The 18462-nt window shown below is 39.8% G+C and overlaps 1 protein-coding gene across 3 annotated transcripts in view; it reads left to right on the top strand.

Annotated features, from left to right (window-relative positions):
- Positions 1-18462, top strand: part of SLCO1C1 (solute carrier organic anion transporter family member 1C1) — an 82089-nt gene that overhangs the window by 31279 nt on the left and 32348 nt on the right. For all 3 annotated transcript variants that reach the window (XM_086404058.1, XM_086404056.1, XM_086404057.1), the window contains 5 exons: positions 5519-5643; positions 10361-10507; positions 12705-12803; positions 16514-16759; positions 17923-18087. In XM_086404058.1, the coding sequence (XP_086260184.1) occupies positions 5519-5643; positions 10361-10507; positions 12705-12803; positions 16514-16759; positions 17923-18087 (782 nt within the window). The remainder of the gene's footprint in view (positions 1-5518; positions 5644-10360; positions 10508-12704; positions 12804-16513; positions 16760-17922; positions 18088-18462) is intronic.

Below are 18462 nucleotides of genomic sequence, written 5' to 3'. Positions count from 1 at the left end.
TAATTTCATGGCTGCAATCACCATCTGCAGTGATTTTGGAGCCCAGAAAAATAAAGTCAGCCACTGTGTCCACTGTTTCCCCATCTATTTGCCATGAAGTGATGGGACCAGATGCCATGATCTTAGTTTTCTGAATGTTGAACTTTAAGCCAACTTTTTTGCTCTCCTCTTTCACTTTCATTAAGAGGCTCTTTAGTTCTTCACGTTCTGCCAGAAGGGTGGTGTCATCTGCATATCTGAGTTTATTGATATTTCTCCCGGCAATCTTGATTTCAGCTTGTGCTTCCTCCAGCCCAGCGTTTCTCATGATGTACTCTGCATGTAAGTTAAATAAGCAGGGTGACAATATACAGCCTTGACGTACTCATTTTCCTATTTGGAACCAGTCCATTGTTCCATGTCTGGCCCTAATTGTTGCTTCTTGACCTGCATACAGATTTCGCAGGAGGCAGGTCAGGTGGTCTGGTATTCCCATCTCTTTCAGAATTTTCCACAGTTTATTGTGATCTACACAGTCAAAGGCTTTGGCATAGTCAATAAAGCAGAAATAGATGTTTTTCTGGAACTCTCTTGCTTTTTCGATGATCTAGTGGATGTTGGCAATTTGATCTCTGGTTCCTCTGCCTTTTCTAAAACCATGTTGAACAATCTGGAAGTTCATGGTTCACATATTGCTGAAGCCTGGCTTGGAGAATTTTGAGCATTACTTTACTAGCGTGTGAGATGAGTGCAATTGTGCAGTAGTTTGAGCATTCTTTGGCATTGCCTTTTTTTGGGATTGGAATGAAAACTGACATTTTCCAGTCCTGTGGCCACTGCTGAGTGTCACTTCAAGTTAATAACAAATATACTAATACAAGAAAATCAGAAGGAGAAGTATATCTAAGAAGCCAATCAGGCTCGTGCTTAAAAAATAAAGATGGATTCTTATCAACCACCTTTATATGTTGAAAGATACATTTGTTCATTTATTATTTAGTGTCTGCCAATTGCCTGGTGGGTTCTTCTGGTGGTTCACATGGTACCATGACAGACAATGGAGAAAAATCAGAAAGAAAACAAAAACAACCCCCCCCCAAACACACACACACAATTCTTTCCCTCATGAACATTACTTTCTATGGAGGATTATTATAATAATTTATTTTCAACTTTTCACAGCATTAGTCAAATTGGACACTTGCTCAAAATGTTAATTTTTGTTCCTTCAATGATGACTATACTCTGCTTTGCAGAAATTCCCTTGATGGCAATAAAACATAATATTAATTATAGATATCAATTATTAAGGGCCTACTCCCAACAGACTATGTTCAGTTTTATGTGTGTTAGCTTATCTGACTCATGAATTTGATAAATATATATTGATCACTGTTCCAGGTAACAGGAATAGAGTAGCAACAAAAACCTCTGCTGTCATGGATCTATTTAGAAAGAGATAGAGAGTAAACAGACAGATAAATAATGACATATGCTGGAAATGTTAAGTGCCATAGAGAAAAATAACCCAGGGAAGACACATAAGAGTATGTGAGGGGTTGCAGTTTAAAGCAGCGTTGTCAGGGGATGATTTACCAAGATGATGACTTTTCAGAAAGGCTGAAAGAGATGAGTGCCACACAGACATCTGGGGAAGAAGATTCCAGGCTAGATGAACAGTGAATGTTTCTATAGCAGGAGGATGGAGTCAGGCATGATGTTTGCTACAGGGATGAGCAAGAGGAAAGTGGAGTAGTGGTGGGGGGGTGGGTGGTATAGAAGGAGACTTCAAGTTGATTCTCAAACCGTGACGGACATTTAAATTGCCTGAAGCTCTTGGTAAAATGTAGATTCTGAGTCATTAGCTCTGGGTGAGTGGTTGAAATTCAGCTGGGGCTACACCTCTACAGACCTCACGACACAGGTAGTAAGTCATCAATTATTGCAAGGACCATACCTTCTCAGAATGGGATGAGAAGCCAGGCGAGAGATTTGAGCAGAATGACACAATCTGACATATTTTTTAAAGATCTAGTGCCTACTGCTCAGGAAAATAACTTTGGTGGGGCCAATGTGAGAGCAAAGGGACTATTTAGGAGCCACTCTGCAACTTCATGAATCGGAATCAAGAGCGTGTCAGTGGGGGTTGAAGCTAGGACAGAACTAAAATCCCAGATTTAAAAGATTTTAAACCTGTATGCAGGTAGGAAACAACAGTTAGAACTGGACATGGAACAACAGACTGGTTCCAAATAGGAAAAGGAGTACATCAAGGCTGTATATTGTCATCCTGCTTATTTAACTTATATGCAGAGTACATCATGAGAAACTCTGGGATGGAGGAAGCACAAGCTGAAATTAAGATTGCTGGGAGAAATATCAATAACCAAAGATATGCAGATGACACCACCCTTATGGCAGAAAGTGAAGAACTAAAGAGCTTCTTGATGAAAGTGAAAGAGGAGAGTCAAAAATTGACTTAAAGTTCAACATTCAGAAAACTAAGATCATGGCATCTTAGTTTTCTGAATGTTAGATCCGGTCCCATCACTTCATGGCAAATAGATGGGGAAACAGTGGAAACAGTGGCTGACTTTATTTTTCTGGGCTCCAAAATCACTGCAGATGGTGACTGCAGTCATGAAATTAAAAGACACTTACTCCTTGGAAGGAAAGTTATGACCAACCTAGACAGCGTATTAAAAAGCAGAGCCATCATTTTGCCAACAAAGACCCATACAGTCAAAGCTATGGTTTTTCAGTAGTCATGTATGGATGTGAGAGTTGGACTATAAAGAGGGCTGAGCACAGAAGAATTGATGCTTTTGAACTGTGGTATTGGAGAAGACTCTTGAGAGTCCCTTGGACTGCAAGGAGATCCAAATAGTCCATCCTAGGGGAAATCAGTCCTGGGTGTTCATTGGAAGGACTGATGTTAAAGCTGAAACTTCAGTATTTTGGCCACCTGATGCGAAGACCTGACTCATTTGAAAGACTCTGATGTTGTGAAAGATTGAAGGCAGGAGGAGAAGGGGACAACAGAGGATGAGATGGTTAGGTGGCATCACCGACTCAATGGACATGAGTTTGGGTAAACTCTGGGAGTTAGTGATGTACAGGGAGGCCTGGCGTGCTGTGTTTCATGGGGTCGCAATGAGTTGGACACAACTGAGTGACTGAACTGTACTGAACTGAATACCACTGGCCCCCTGTTCAAACACTTCTTTGTTTCCTTATACAATAGAGCCTAAATAAGCACAGACCACATCTATAGCCCCCATCTTATAACTAAGAAAACTGAAATTTGAAAAGGTTGGCATTATAGTATTTAGTGACAAAAGTGGCACTTACATAAAATTCTATTTATTCACGATCTAAATAATTTTAGATGCAGCACTTGCCTTCTGATAGATTAAACAGAAAGCTCAAATGACTAAAAACTTTCAAATTACTACCTAATTGCTATTAATAGTCATTTTAAGAGCATTTAGGTTTTATATTGGGTTAGTCAAAAAGTCCACTAGGGTTTTTCCATAACCATCTCACGGAAAATCTAAAATGAACTTTTGGTCAACCCAATAATAATCCCTGGTATCTCTGGAATTCTATTAAAGAAAGAAAATTATATTTACCATGATTTTAATGCTAAATCTTCTCCTCTGTAGCTAATAATCTTTAAAATTTTTTCTCATTAAGTAGTTCTTTTTTTTTTAATTTTTCTAAGGTTTATTATAAAAATATTCAGACATATAAAAAAGAACTTAAAAGAAGTGCACAGGAACATCCATACACCCAACACCTCAGATGTTACTTATCTTTGTAACTTAGGAAACCTATTTTGGTCAAGGATTCATTTGATACTATGAACCTCTTCCCTTAAATACATATATACAAAAATATTTTTATTTTTCCAATGGGATTCATAGACCCATTGACGTGTAGGTTATGCACCACTGATATGCGCTGTATGCTTAGTCACTCAGTCATATCCAACTTTTTGTGACCCCATGGACTGTAGCCCACCAGGCTTCTCTGTCCACGGGATTCTCCAGGCAAGAATACTGGAGTGGATTGCCACGCCCGCCTCTAGCAGATTTTCCAAACCCAGGGATCGAACCAAGGTCTCCCGCATTGCAGATGGATTCTTTACCATCTGAACCACCAGGGAAGCCCTGATATAAGCTAAGCCATTTACCAATCTGAATATGTTAACAAGTCAATACATCTTGACCTTATTGTGTTAAATAGCTTTAAACTATTATTATTTTAAACATTACTATGATGATTAGCCTTTAGTCACATAATGCCTGAACAAAATGAGAATCAAGGTGATGTGATTCCTTTCATAAGTTACCTTTGCCCTCAACGGTGCTTGTGGAGCAGAAAAATTGACTTCTGAAGGGTGATCTGAGAAGGAGTATGGTGCTATGACAAACCTAGATAGCATATGAAAAAGCAGAGACATCACTTTGCCAACAAAGGCCCATATAGTCAAAGCTATGGGCCTTTTCTGTAGTCATGTATGGATGTAAGAGTTGGACCACAAGGAAGGCTGAGCGCCGAGGAATTGATGCTTCTGAATTGTGGTGCTGGAGAAGACTCTTGAGAGTCCCTTGGACTGTAAGAAGATCAAACCAGTCAATCCTAAAGGAAATCAACCCTGGATATTCACTGGAAGGACTGATGCTGAAGTTGAAGCTCCAGTACTTTGTCCATCTAATGAGAAGAGCTGACTCACTGGAAAAGACTCTGATGCTGGGAAAGTTTGAAGGCAAAGGAGGAGAGGGTGGTAGAGGATGAGATGGTCAGATAGCATCACTGAGTCAATGGACATGAAGTTGAGCAAACTCCAGGAGACAGTGAAGGATAGGAAAGCATAGCATGCTACAGTCCATGGGATTGCAAAGAGTTGGACACAACTTAGCAACTGAACAAAAGCAACAATGGTGCTGAGGAGCTGTAGATGGAATGATCACAGTCCTACCATCTGGCATTGGCTCCTCAATCCAGCTGCCACAGTAACCTTATAAACAGAGAACATTAGAAATAACTTAGAGCCAGATTAATAAAATGGAGAATAGGATACTGTCTGGATAAGGGGTTCAAAAAGCCCAAGTATCATTCTCAGTTCTCTAGAATCAACATTCAGGTGTTCTACTAAATTTACAACTCCAAGTACAGTGTATCAATAGACATAATTGTTAAATTATTGTTTTCAGAGATAAGCATGATGTTATGGAATGTTTGGTATTTTTTCACCAACAGAGTAGGTGATTTATAGTTATTATTTTATATTAAAATGAGCCTCTCTAAATTATTATTTTATTGTGTTTCATGACACTGGGCAGTTGATATAGTGTAATATATGTGAAGCAGATATTCTAGCAGTCTCTTCAGAAAAATGTACTGTTAACTGCTGGTTTGATTTAGTGATATAGATTCAGAGAGAGCTGTAGATTCAAACAGGTGTCCTAGTGAGTCAAGTAGTATATTTATAATATTTTTCGTATGATGCTAAGCAAATGTTCTTTTTATGCAGCTACAAATATGAAAGGTATTCTCCTGTCTCCAATTCCACTCTCAGCATCTCTCCATGTCTCCTGGATTCAAACAATTCGTTACCAATTCCAGTTGCAGAAAAATCACAATCCAAAATAAATAATGGTAAGATGATTATTTTTTACTTAAGTAAACAAGTTCTTTTTAAAGTCTCTATAGATGATTTAGCATATGGTATATGACTTTTGCTGTCAAAAGCTTTACTACTTAAATTGAGATATTATAGTGCCATTTAAAAAATCATAGAATATAAAGCTGAAGCTCCAATACTTTGGCCCCCTGATGTGAAGAGTCAACTCATTGGAAAAGACCCTGATGCTAAGGAAAAATTGAGGGCAGGAGAAAGGTGGTTGGATGGCACCATCAACTCAATGGACATGAGTTTGAGCAAACCCTGGGAGATAGTGAAGGCCAGGGAAGACTGGTATGCTGCAATTCATAGCATCGCAAAAAATTAGACACAACTTAGTGACTGAACAACAAAAACAAAAGCAGTATATGATGAGATCTTAAGAAAATACTCAGAAAATCAAATATTATGGAAAGATGGTGCATTAATTGCTGGTGACTGGGAAAGTTTACAGCAGTTCTAAATAATGTGTACTGTGAAACAAGGTAAAACAAGTTTAACATGTACAAATCTCATATAAAGTAAATTTATTTTCTCCCCAAATACAGTTTAATTTTTGTGTTCAGCCCCTTTTCATCAAAATGGCAAATACGTGATGTCAATTTGTCCCTAATCTCTACCCACATTCCCAGGGGTAGCTTACATTCTAAGGAGCTTACATAATGGTAAAGGGGGAAATTGTGGGAGGGGAGGTCTTGATGTTATCAGTCCTCTGTCAGCCTAAATATTTAAAATCCTTCTGGCCACAGTGTTTGTTCATGCACGTCATCTTGGGGTCATCTTATGTCCACATTCATGTCCTTTATAGCATAGCAGCTCCCTTTGACACAAAAGTGACCATCATGGAAACGTGAAAATAATTCTACTTTCCACACAAGATAGGATTCGGGGAATTTTGTTAGCATATCCAGAGTTCCACGTGGCTGACCCACATTACACAGCAAGGCTATGTGTGGGCCATGCTTGGGAGCATGGGAACCATCTCTTCTGTGTTATTCTAGGCACTGGAAGCCCTATGAAGAGGCAGGGGCAAGGATGCTTAACAATACTGTATTTTGTCCTTGGGATCTTGCTACCTCCCTGGCTCTACCTGGCCATGTAGCACGGTTTTCCTCATTCATCAAGTCCATGAATCTACCCACAGGTCGTTGCCATGTCTCTGGAATCCTGCACTGGTAGACACTCAAATCCTCTCTCCCCACAGACTTTCAGTATCAATAGGCTCAACCCTTCCTCTCCACTACCCTCATCTCTCTCCTACTCCTAGGCTGCGGTCCACTTCTATAGAGGCAGTGTGGAAGCCCTTCTTTTATATACTTGCTATCCATCTAAATCTTTAATCTACACCATGAAACCTTTTCACTCCCCTGACATCCTCATTGATGCTTTCTTTTGAGATGTCCTTTTCCTGGCCAATGACCCTGACTCTGAATGAGTCAGACTCAGAGAGGCCTGACTCTGAATGAAAGCAAGGATAGCAGAATTAAAAGAAATACTGAAATATGAGGAGAAAAATGGGGGTGGTCATATACATGTAAAAGGTTTATCCTATCCTGCTGTATGAAAAGAAGGCATGAAAGAAAAGGAAAGAAAAGGAAAGCATGAAAGAAGGCAATAGATACATTCAGGAGAACATATATAAATCAATGAATGAGAACAGAGGGATTGTTTATTTAAGAATATAATGGACATTTGAACCATAAAACAGGCTAAATGCCAAATAATTAATGCTTTTGAACTCTCGTGCTGGAGAAGACTCTTGAGAGTCCATTGGACAGCAAGGTGATCAAACCAGTCAATTCTAAAAGATATCAACCCTGAATGTTCACTGGAAGAACTGATGCTGAAGCTGAAGCTCCAATACTTTGCCCACCTGATGAGAAGAAATGACTCATTGGAAAAGACTTAATGCTGGGAAAGACTGAGGGCAAGAGAAGAAGGGGGCAAAAGAGGATAAGATGGCATCACCGACTCAGGGGACATGAGTTTGAGCAAACTCTGGGAGATAATGTAGGAAAGGGAAGCCTGGCATGCTGCAGTCCACAAGATTGCAGAGTCAGACATGACTTAGCCACTGAACAACAAATGTTTAATTCAGTTTAATTCAGATCCACACAAAGAAGCAAGGAGACAGAGTAAAGGATTTAGACTTTGGTCTGTAAAATAATGTAGTCATTGAAGATATTTTGGGTTTGGTTTTGACAATCAAGAGAGAGACATGTTATAAATGACAATGCGTGTGTGTTTGTGTGCTATTGTTTTTGACTCTTTGTGACTTCATGGACTGTAGTCAGCCAGGATCCTCTGTCCTTGGAATTTTCCAGGCAAGAATACTGGAGTGGTCTTCCATTTGCTTTTCCAGGGGATCTTCCTGAAAAGCAATCAAACCCGCATCTCTTGTGTCACCTGCATTGGCAAGCAGTTTCTCTATCATTGTGCCATCCTGGAAGCCCATAAATGACAATACAACTAATTTTAAACCTTTCATATTAAAAAGAGAAATGTAGGGTTTAGGGATTGGGGATGAAGTTTTTTAACGTAAAGATACAAATTATTAGGAAGGTACAGAATATAAGACTCATAAATCAATGATTTTCTTTCCTTTAAATGAAATCCTGTTCACTTAAAGTCATAGATATAACCCTAAAGGGGTTAGTGGGGTAAACAGAGGACTCATCTCAAAAATGCTTTGCATGCAAACCCCATTTCCTCCAAATATTTTAGAGCAGAACTGTCTACCAGAACTTCAGTAATGATGGGAATGTTCTATATCTATAGTGTCCACTGGTGGCTCAGACAGTAAAGAATCTGCCTGCACTGCAGGAGACCCAGGTTCGATCCCTGGGTCAGCAAGATCCCCCAGAGGAGGGCATGGCTACCCACTCCAGTATTGTTGCCTGGAGAATCCCATGGACAGAGGAGCCTGACAGGCTACAGCTCATCGGGTTGCAAAGAGTTGGACACAACTGAGTGACCAACACATACACACACATAGTAGCTATTAGCCCCATGTGACTATTGAGTACTTATAGCCAGTGAGACTGAGGAATTGAATTTTTAATTTCATGTAATTTTAATTAATAAATTCCAGGGGCCACATGTGACTTGTGGCCACTGTATCAGCAATAGCAGAATACCCCAAAGTCAGGGTTGAAATTGACACTGGACTCAATCTTGAAAAAGGAGTCCCTTTGTATCTTGGGGAATGAAATAAAAATCCAGAGAAGTTAAGTGAAATATTCCTGGTCACTTGGCTACATTTCTAGGAGAGGCAAAATCAGAACTAAACGTCACATGATTGCACAGTAATCTTTTCTGTCACAAAGTCTGGTCATCCAGACAAAAGCATTCCCAGTTCTTAATAACACACACTTCACTTTCAAAAATTACTAGAAGAGAAAGTATCTCCTACCTCACAAGTTTCTTAGGATAATTCGATTTGAAAATGTCTGCAAACCACTTAACTCAGTGCTTGCCAGAAAGGGAGCTTCCAGAAGTGGTGATTGTTGGAGGTAGTTAATATTGTCACTTTTGTTAAAGTCACCTGCTGCTAAGTCGCTTCAGTCCTGTCCGACTCTGTGCAACCCCATAGACGGCAGCCCACCAGGCTCCCCCGTCCCTGGGATTCCCCAGGCAAGAACACTGGAGTGGGTTGCCATTTCCTTCTCCAGTGCATGAAAGTGAAAAGTGAAAGTGAAGTCGCTCAGTCGTGTCCGACTCTTAGCGACCCCATGGACTGCAGCCTACCAGGCTCCTCCGTCCATGGGATCTTCCAGGCAAGAGTACTGGAGTGGGGTGCCATTGCCTTAGCTGTATTTAATTATAATATGGAAAGTAATTATTCCACTTCACATGATCATATTGACATGACTTTTATGAAAACATTTAAACATTTTTAGCTTTGAATTTCCATCAGAAGCTTCTCTTTTTTTGGAATTGTTATACCACTAAAGCATGGAAGTGTCAGTCCCTCAGTCATATCTGACTCTTTGCAACCCCATGGACTGTAGCCTTCCAGACTCCACTGTGCATGAAATTCTCCAAGCAAGGATACTGGAGTGGAGAGCCATTCCCTACACCAGGGCATCTTCCAGACTCAGGGATTGAACCTGGGTCTCCTGCATTGCATTGCAGGCAGATCCTTTACTATCTGAACCACCAAGTATGGTTTTTAAGTTTTATATGAATTTGTTTCTGAAATGTGAGCCCTTAACATGTCTGTTCACTATCAAAACAATTTTAGTTGTAGACAATGCTGCTAAAATTTGAAGTATAACCCATATAAAATTTGAAATTCAGATAAACCTTGGTCACCAATAAAATTGTAAGTGATTTCTGTTGCAAAATAGAAAGCTTAAAGATAAGGCAAGAAAAGCGTTTGTTCAAATTTTTCTATTTTTGTCCCAGATTGGATATTGTATGTTACTGAAGTGTAGGAATTCAAGTAATTCAGTAGAAATATGAAATAAAAAGAAAGAAAATAAGAAATAAGGAGAACAATATATTTCCTTGGTCAGTTTCTAGGGATTTACACTACCTAAAATATCTTGCTCGAACTCCTATCAATCGATTTATTGCTGATTTCACTTCTGCATTCTCATGCATCTTTAGGACAACTAGTAGATATGCAGAATAAATGTTTAACTTCAATAGTGATTGAATTTCAATCCTCTTGTTTGCTTTCCTTTTAAGAATGTCAAATTGATGCCAGCTCCTCCATGTGGGTTTATGTCTTCCTGGGAAACCTTCTTCGTGGATTTGGAGAAACTCCCATTCAGCCTCTAGGCATTGCCTACCTTGATGATTTTGCTAGCCAGGACAACGCGGCTTTCTATATTGGTAATTCCCACGTCATTCATCTTCCTGGGGTGCAGGATACCTGGTTTTCTCAACTCTATTCTCAACTAAATAGGATGTGGAAGGTTTTATATTTCATATCTAACTCCTATTCAGTTCACACTTTTCTGAAGTTTACACTGAGGATTTGGATAGTGAAGAAACTTCAGTTAAAAGGACCTATTGCATTAGGGAAAGAATATCAGATTAAAAGAAATTATCTGTGATGTATGACCTGTATCTTTATGGAAACAGAAGAAGGACAAGAGCCAAGCCTGAGCCACTCTTTTCTAGAATAGGTCCCAGTGCAAAGAATAGTGGCTAAAATCACAAAAACAAAAATAGGTGTGTTTAGTCATTCAGTCATGCCCAACTTTTTCCACCCCATGGACTATACCCAGCCAGACTCCTCTGTCTTGGGCTTTTTCAGACAAGAATACTGGAATGGGTTGCCATTTCCTCCTCCAGGGTATCTTCCTGACCCAAAACAAAAATATAGCAATTCCAAAGCCAGGTGAATCAAAGCAGCTTTTGAGTGCCTCTTATGTTCTAGAAGCTAAAATTTGTTCTCTGTTTCATACATTAGTCTTGGTTTCTGGGGGTTCTGATCTTCTGAGGGTTTCACCTTCAGAGACAGAAGGACAAGATTTAAATTCATTAAGGCAGTGGTGGGGGGGCAGGTGGCACTGTGCCTGAATGGAGAAGCTTGGTGGGCCCCAGTCCATGGGGTCGCAAAGAGTCAGACATGATGAGCGATTTCACTCACTTAACTATATAGCTAGATATAGTTCTGTCCTGGCTAGTCACATGGAATTCCAGAGGGTTCTGATGACAGCCAAGCATGCTGTATGTAGTTAAAAACAGGGCACCTGTTCTAATGGGATGCTGCAGCACAGATCAGGATGTAGAACAGAAGCTCCATCACATGTGCTAGGCCATTACTCTGGGGACCAGAAGAAAGATTGTAGCCAGGAGATGCATATAGGTGTCATCGTGTCCCTGTCCTGTCCAGGAGCTCAGAGGCTGCCCTTCTCCTTTTCCTCTTTTCTATTCTGTAAAAGATCTGGTATGAATTTCCCAGGTCGTTCAGTGTTAAGGAATTTGCTTGCCAATGCAGGAGCCACAGGTGATGTGGGTTCGATCCCAGGTTCAGGAACATTCTCTGGAGGAGGAAAGGGCAACCCACTCCAGTATTTTTGCATGGGAAATCCTATGAACAGAGAAGCCTGGGTGGGCTACAGTCCACGGGGTCATAAAAGAGTTGGATATGACTTAGTGACTGAACAACAATAACAACAAAACTGAGGTCTAGAAAGTTTAAGTGCCAAAGATCACAAGACTTGAGGACTCAGCACTTAGCTCAGATGTGGTTCTTCTTTCACTGCGCAGTGTGACACTTTGGGGACCCGCTGCTCAGCTGGACTGTTTGATATGTCCTTCCTCCACCTACAGCCCATGGGGTCACAGAAAGTCAGACACTATTGAGCATACATGCCTACATGCAACTGCTATTTACTCCTCCAGTTAATCTCCCAGGGATACGTGCAATATGGTCTGTGATGAAATAAAAGGCAGATGGGTGATATTTTGCAAGGAAGAGCAGACTTTCTGGTTACTAGGAATTATGTCATTGAGGAGATCTGCTGTAGCTACCTGGAGCTGCCCAGGTGGGTCAGGAGCATTGCAGAGTGCACCTCTCCCCTCTCTCAAGTCAAGCTCCTTTGCTTGAGCTGCATAGTTACTGTGTTCACAGGTGGTCCCCTGGAAGCTCTAAACACAAGCTCTTTCCCATTAAGATGGAAGAAATCAATTTTAATGTCGAAACAAGTCTTATGGTCAATTAAACAACTGACCATAAAAGGTTTTCAAAAGACTGTCAGAACAGTATAATTCTGATTTTTATCACTAGGGGGAATCCAGTCCTAGGGAGTAAAATTTGTTCCATTTGCCAAAATTAGCTGAGTCTTAGTGTTATTTTCTTACTAAAAGGTATTAATGCGTTAAAGATGCTTATTCTTCTTCCAACACTGAGAAGAAGTTATTTCCAGATTCAGTGAGGTTGAAAAGTTGACAAATTAAGCACACTTAAGGGAAGAGTTAATGAAATATTTTCAGTGACTAACTGGATCTCATGCATGTTTCCTGTTTAAAAATTTATTAATTTGCAAGAGCAAAGAAATGGTGCTTTTGTGTTTTGCAGGATGTGTGCAGACGGTTGCAATTATAGGACCAATCTTTGGCTTCCTGTTAGGCTCGTTATGTGCCAAACTGTATGTTGACATTGGCTTTGTAAATCTAGGTAAGGACGTTTATTTCTATTGATTCATTTATTTTAGTTACTGTAATTTTTAATGGGGATAGTGTCCAAAATATCAAATTGTCTTTTTACAAAATGATAGGATGGTAGTCTTTCATAAAATGAAAATAACCCTTGAAAACTTATTACTTATACAATTATCACACACATTAATAAATGGAACATGAAAAATAGGTGGTGATTATAACCAGATGACCCAGTTTGTTAATCAGTTGTATCATTTTCCACTTCCGGTTTCCCAGTTTAAAGGCATTCAAGCTTAGTTAAGACTAACAACTGTGGCTTCTTGTTGGTTTCAGGTGAATCAACATTTGCTACAGTCACATCAATTAATAATGTATTTCTGGACTTTCCATAAAGGCCAAGGATTGAAAGTCTCTGGCAACTAAAATTCCTTTCTTTAATGTACAAGTCTTTTTTAGTTGAAGGAACTTTATAGTGAGACTAACTTTCCTTCTGGAGGAATGCTTGTGGAGGGAATAAATGAGGACTTCATCTCTCCATAGCTGTTCATTTGTTTCTTTCAAGATGTAGGCCCTAGATAGAGATAGAAATTATCTGTTTTTCTGAAGAATTCCTAGAAAGCAGTTAAAAACAAGAAAACAAATTTTATTTTTTAAAATTTTGGAATTGCCTTGTCACTAGTGTGTGTCACAAATGATTATTATGTGTTACAATAGAATGCAAAACACTTGCGCTAGCTGTTCTTTTTTAATCAAATAACCAGAATAGGTCTTCCAGAAATTTTGTTTATTCATTTATTACTCCTCAAATTTATTTCATGTCTACTCTAACTCAAATGATGTTCTACCAAAGTGAGCAAAATACTTGATTCCTTGACTTCATGACGTTTAAAATCTGGTCATGGCGACTGATACAGATAAGAGAGTGTTGGCATGATGAGAGGTACAGAGGAAAATTGTGAAAAGGAAGCAATGAACATGCAGTGATAAACTAAATCAAACATTTTACTGAGTATAATGTAGTGCTGATCAAGCTTAATTGTCAAAGGATTCTCATAGAGGGTAGTAGAGTATAACAGTATGTTTTGTACGTTCTTATATATATATTTTTAAAAAGTTTATTTGCTTAAAATAGACTTGTCAATGCTTACACTTCAGTCAAATACGAAACAGTATCAAAAATTTTATAATGAATAAATATTGATATTTTAATTATTAAAACATATACAAATCTTGTATCAGACCTAGAATATCTCTGAAATATTACTAATCATCATTTAATAAATAACATTCTGAGTGGCTCAGATTAGATTTGGACGAGAGCATATAGGGTCTTTTTTTTTTCAGTAAAATTCTAGACATTCAATGTGTAAATCAGACAAAAATGCCACTCATGTGGAGAGGTAGCAGAAGGTTTTAAACCCTCCTAATCTTTCTCACATGTTGCTTTCCTCCTGTCATAGGTCCAGGGATCCCTCTGCAGAAGCCCAGAGCAGAGTGAGAACCCCTTCCAGACTCTGGATTCTATACATTTAATCTAAGGAATGAAAGAAATATTTGTGCTCTGAAGACATCTTCTTTCCTTTAATAAGCAAGATCATAATAATGTTCAGTTCAGTTCAGTCGCTCAGTCGTGTCTGACTCTTTGTGACCCCATGAACTGCAGCACGCCAGGCCTCCCTGTCCATCACCAATTCCTGGAGTTCACCCAAACCCACGTCCATTGAGTCAGTGATGCCATCCAACCATCTTATCCTCTGTCGTCCCCTTCTCCTCCTGCCCTCAATCTTTCCCAGCATCACGGTCTTTTCAAATGAGTCAGCTCTTCACATCAGGTGGCCAAAGTATTGGAGTTTCAACTTCAGCATCAATCCTTCCAATGAAAACTCAGGACTGATTTCCTTTAGGATGGACTGGTTGGATCTCCTTGCAGTCCAAGGGACTCTCAAGAGTCTTCTCCAATACCGCAGTTCAAAAGTATCAATTCTTTGGCACTCACCTTTCTTTATAGTCCAACTCTCACATCCATACATGACTACTGGAAAAACCATAGCCTTGACTAGACGGACCTTTGTTGACAAAGTAATGATTCTGCTTTTCAATATGCTGTCTAGGTTGGTCATAACTTTCCTTCCAAGGAGTAAGCGTCTTTTAATTTCATGGCTGCAGTCACCATCTGCAGTGATTTTGGAGCCCAGAAAAATAAAGTCAGCCACTGTTTCCCCATCTATTTGCCATGAAGTGATGGGACTGGATGCCATGATCTTAGGTTTCTGAATGTTGAGCTTTAAGCCAACTTTTCCACTTTCCTCTTTCACCTTCATCAAGAGGCTCTTTAGTTCTTCTTCACGTTCTGCCAGAAGGGTGGTGTCATCTGCATATCTGAGGTTATTGAGATTTCTCCCGGCAATCTTGATTGCAACCTGTGCTTCTTCCAGTCCAGCATTTCTCATGATGCACTCTGCATAGAAGTTAAATAAGCAGGGTGACAATATACAGCCTTGACGTACTCCTTTTCCTATTTGGAACCAGTCTGTTGTTCCATGTCCAGTTCTAACTGATGCTTCCTGACTTGCATATAGGTTTCTCAAGAGGCAGGTCAGGTGGTCTGGTATTCCCCTCTCTTTCAGAATTTTGCACAGTTTATTGTGATCCACTCAGTCAAAGGCTTTGGCATAGTCAATAAAGCAGAAATAGATGTTTTTTCTGTAACTCTCTTGCTTTTTCGATGATCCAACCAATGTTGGCAATTTGATCTCTTGTTCCTTTGCCTTTTCTAAAACCAGCCTGAACATCTGGAAGTTCACAGTTCACATACTGTTGAAGCCTGGCTTGGAGAATTTTAAGCATTACTTCACTGGTGTGTGAGATGAGTGCAATTGTGAGGTAGTTTGAGCATTCTTTGGCATTGCCTTTCTTTGGGACTGGAATGAAAACTGACCTTTTCCAATCCTGTGGCCACTGCTGAGTTTTCCAAATTTGCTGGCATATTGAATGCAGAACTTTCACAGCAATATCTTTCAGGATTTGAAATAGCTCAACTGCAATTTCATCACCTCCACTAGCTCTGTTTGTAGTGATGCTTCCTAAGGCCCATTTGACTTCACATTCTGGCTCTAGGTGAGTGATCATACCATCGTGATTATCTTGGTCATGAAGATCTTTTTTGTACAGTTCTTCTTTGTATTCTTGCCACCTCTTCTTAATATCTTCTAATTCTGTTAGGTCCCTACCATTTCTGTCCTTTATTGAGCCCATCTTTGCATGAAATGTTCCCTTGGTATCTCTAATTTTCTTGACGAGATCTCTAGTCTTTCCCATTCTGTTGTTTTCCTCTATTTCTTTGCATTGATCTTGAGGAAGGCTTTCTTATCTCTCCTTGCCAATCTTTGGAACTCTGCATTCAGATGCTTATATCTTTCCTTTTCTCCTTTGCTTTTCGCTTCTCTTCTTTTCACAGCTATTTGTAAGGCCTCCTCAGACAGCCATTTTGCTTTTTGCATTTCTTTTTCTTGGGGATGGTCTTGATTCCTGTCTCCTGTATGATGTCACGAACCCCTGTCCATAGTTCATCAGGCACATGTTCAGATTATAAAAAAAGTTGTCAGGTATGAATTATTATGTATTTTTATGATTGATAGAGCTAATGCTAGGATTTTTTTTTAAGAGGCTTATTTAATACACTAGCTTTGCTGTATATGTTCTCTAGCCACTCTGTCTCTTTTTCAGATCATATAACCATCACCCCAAAGGACCCACAGTGGGTGGGTGCCTGGTGGCTTGGCTATCTGATAGCAGGAAGCATCACTCTTTTGGCAGCTGTGCCTTTCTGGTGTTTACCAAGGACTCTACCAAGACCCAGGAGCAGAGAGGACTCCAGTTCTTCCTCTGAGAAATCTAAGTTTATTATGGATGATCACACAGACTACCAAACACCTCCTGGAGAAAAAGCAAAAATCATGGAAATGGCAAGAGGTAAGCCCAATTCTCTTTGGTTGTGAAGCACTTTCCATATTTCTGTTGAAATTTTAGACGTGATCTATAAACAATATTTCTCTACTTCATGTGTTCAGAAAAAAAAATGAGAAACTGTACAGGAAGCAGGGCTTCTCATGTGGCACAGTGGTAAAGAATTTGTCTGCCAATGAAGGGGATGCAGGACACGTCAGAGTTCGATCCCTGGATCAGTAAGCTCCCCTAGAGGCAGAAATGGCAACTCACTCCAGTATTCTTGCCTGGGAAATTCCATGGACAGAGCCTGTTGGGCTACAGTCCATTAGGTTGCAAAGAGTTGGATGCAACTGAGCACAGGAAGCAGAAATGAAGATTATTAAAAGTGTTTGCTGCCATCCCCACCCTTACACCTCCTCTGTGTAGACCTTGCAAACAGCCCTCCTGGGAGGGTTGCTTCACGTTAGTCTGTGTGTTCAGAAAAGTGAACCTTCAGGGCTTGTGGCCATTTGACAGATTATATCCACCCGCTGGAGAATGCGCACCACTGCATGTGTCCCACCAGTGATCAAAGGAGTGAGTGTAGGGCCAAAGGTCAGACATGTTCTAGTGAATTCCTTTCCTGTGGAAACGGGTGACCATGAGAAAGATTGGTCCCCTTCAACTGGCCCAACAATATTGACATTTACAGAAAATCTTCAAATTTCTATTTGGCTTGCATAAAAGGAAGAAGAGAGGATGCCAAAGCTCATTCTGTCAATAATTAAATGGAGAAAAGTTTCATATTCTCTTCTCTGCTTCCATGACCCAAGTTCAAAGGAGAGAGACCAGAAAACTCAGGTTTCTGATGTCCAGCCTATGACTTTCAGCTTGATGGGGAGGGAGTTTTCTTATACCTCATGTCTCGTACCACATCAAGGGAATCTGTTCTCATCTGACTGATTCTAATTTATAATCTAGATTTTATGCCCGTGGAAGTGAGCACCTGGGTCTGGATCTGAACCTGGCCAGATCTCAACTCTGTCTTTTGTCACTGGCTTAACATTCAGTGTGTGGGTATACCACTCTCTAAACGCTCCTGGGAACCAGGACAACAGGACTCAACTGTTCAGCTCTGAGGCTATGGCTGCATCTTCTGCCAAGTGTGACACTGTCTTTAATTACTCCATGCTATTTTTGTCTTATAGATTTTCTGCCATCACTGAAGAGTCTTTTTGGAAATCCAGTGTACTTCTTATATTTGTGTGCAAGCACCGTTCAGTTCAATTCTTTATTTGGCATGGTAACTTACAAACCGAAGTACATTGAGCAACAGTATGGGCAGTCAGCCTCTAAGGCCAACTTTGTTATCGGTATGTTTCTCTGTACTTCCTGCTTTCCAATAGGTATTATGAACTCTGTGTCTTGTTGATCCTTAGTAGTTTTAAAAAGTTGTTCCAATATTTAGACTGAAAGCAATTTATGACATTTTAGAAAGTGAGTGAAAAAACCTAGCAGAGTAAGATATTTAGATAGTCTGTGGTACAACTTTTGTAGCAAAAATTATTTAGAACAGTGTGTGAGTGACCGTGCGCATACCATGTAGACTAAACATGCATTTTGTTAGGAGATTGTTAATACTGGCTATCTGTCTTTCAAGTGTAGCTGAAAACGGTGCCTCTTCTACCTGAAGAGTTTCTAGGATTACAAAAGGTGAATATTCAAACAGGTTAGAAGGTATGCATTGC

The sequence above is a fragment of the Bos grunniens genome, chromosome 5 (genome assembly GCF_055505025.1).
Source record: "Bos grunniens cultivar Pamir isolate PY7600 chromosome 5, Bosgru_T2T1.0, whole genome shotgun sequence".
NCBI classification, from domain to species: domain Eukaryota; kingdom Metazoa; phylum Chordata; class Mammalia; order Artiodactyla; family Bovidae; genus Bos; species Bos grunniens.
The sequence above is the reverse complement of the archived record's forward strand: the minus strand, read 5'-3'. Positions and strand labels throughout refer to the sequence as shown.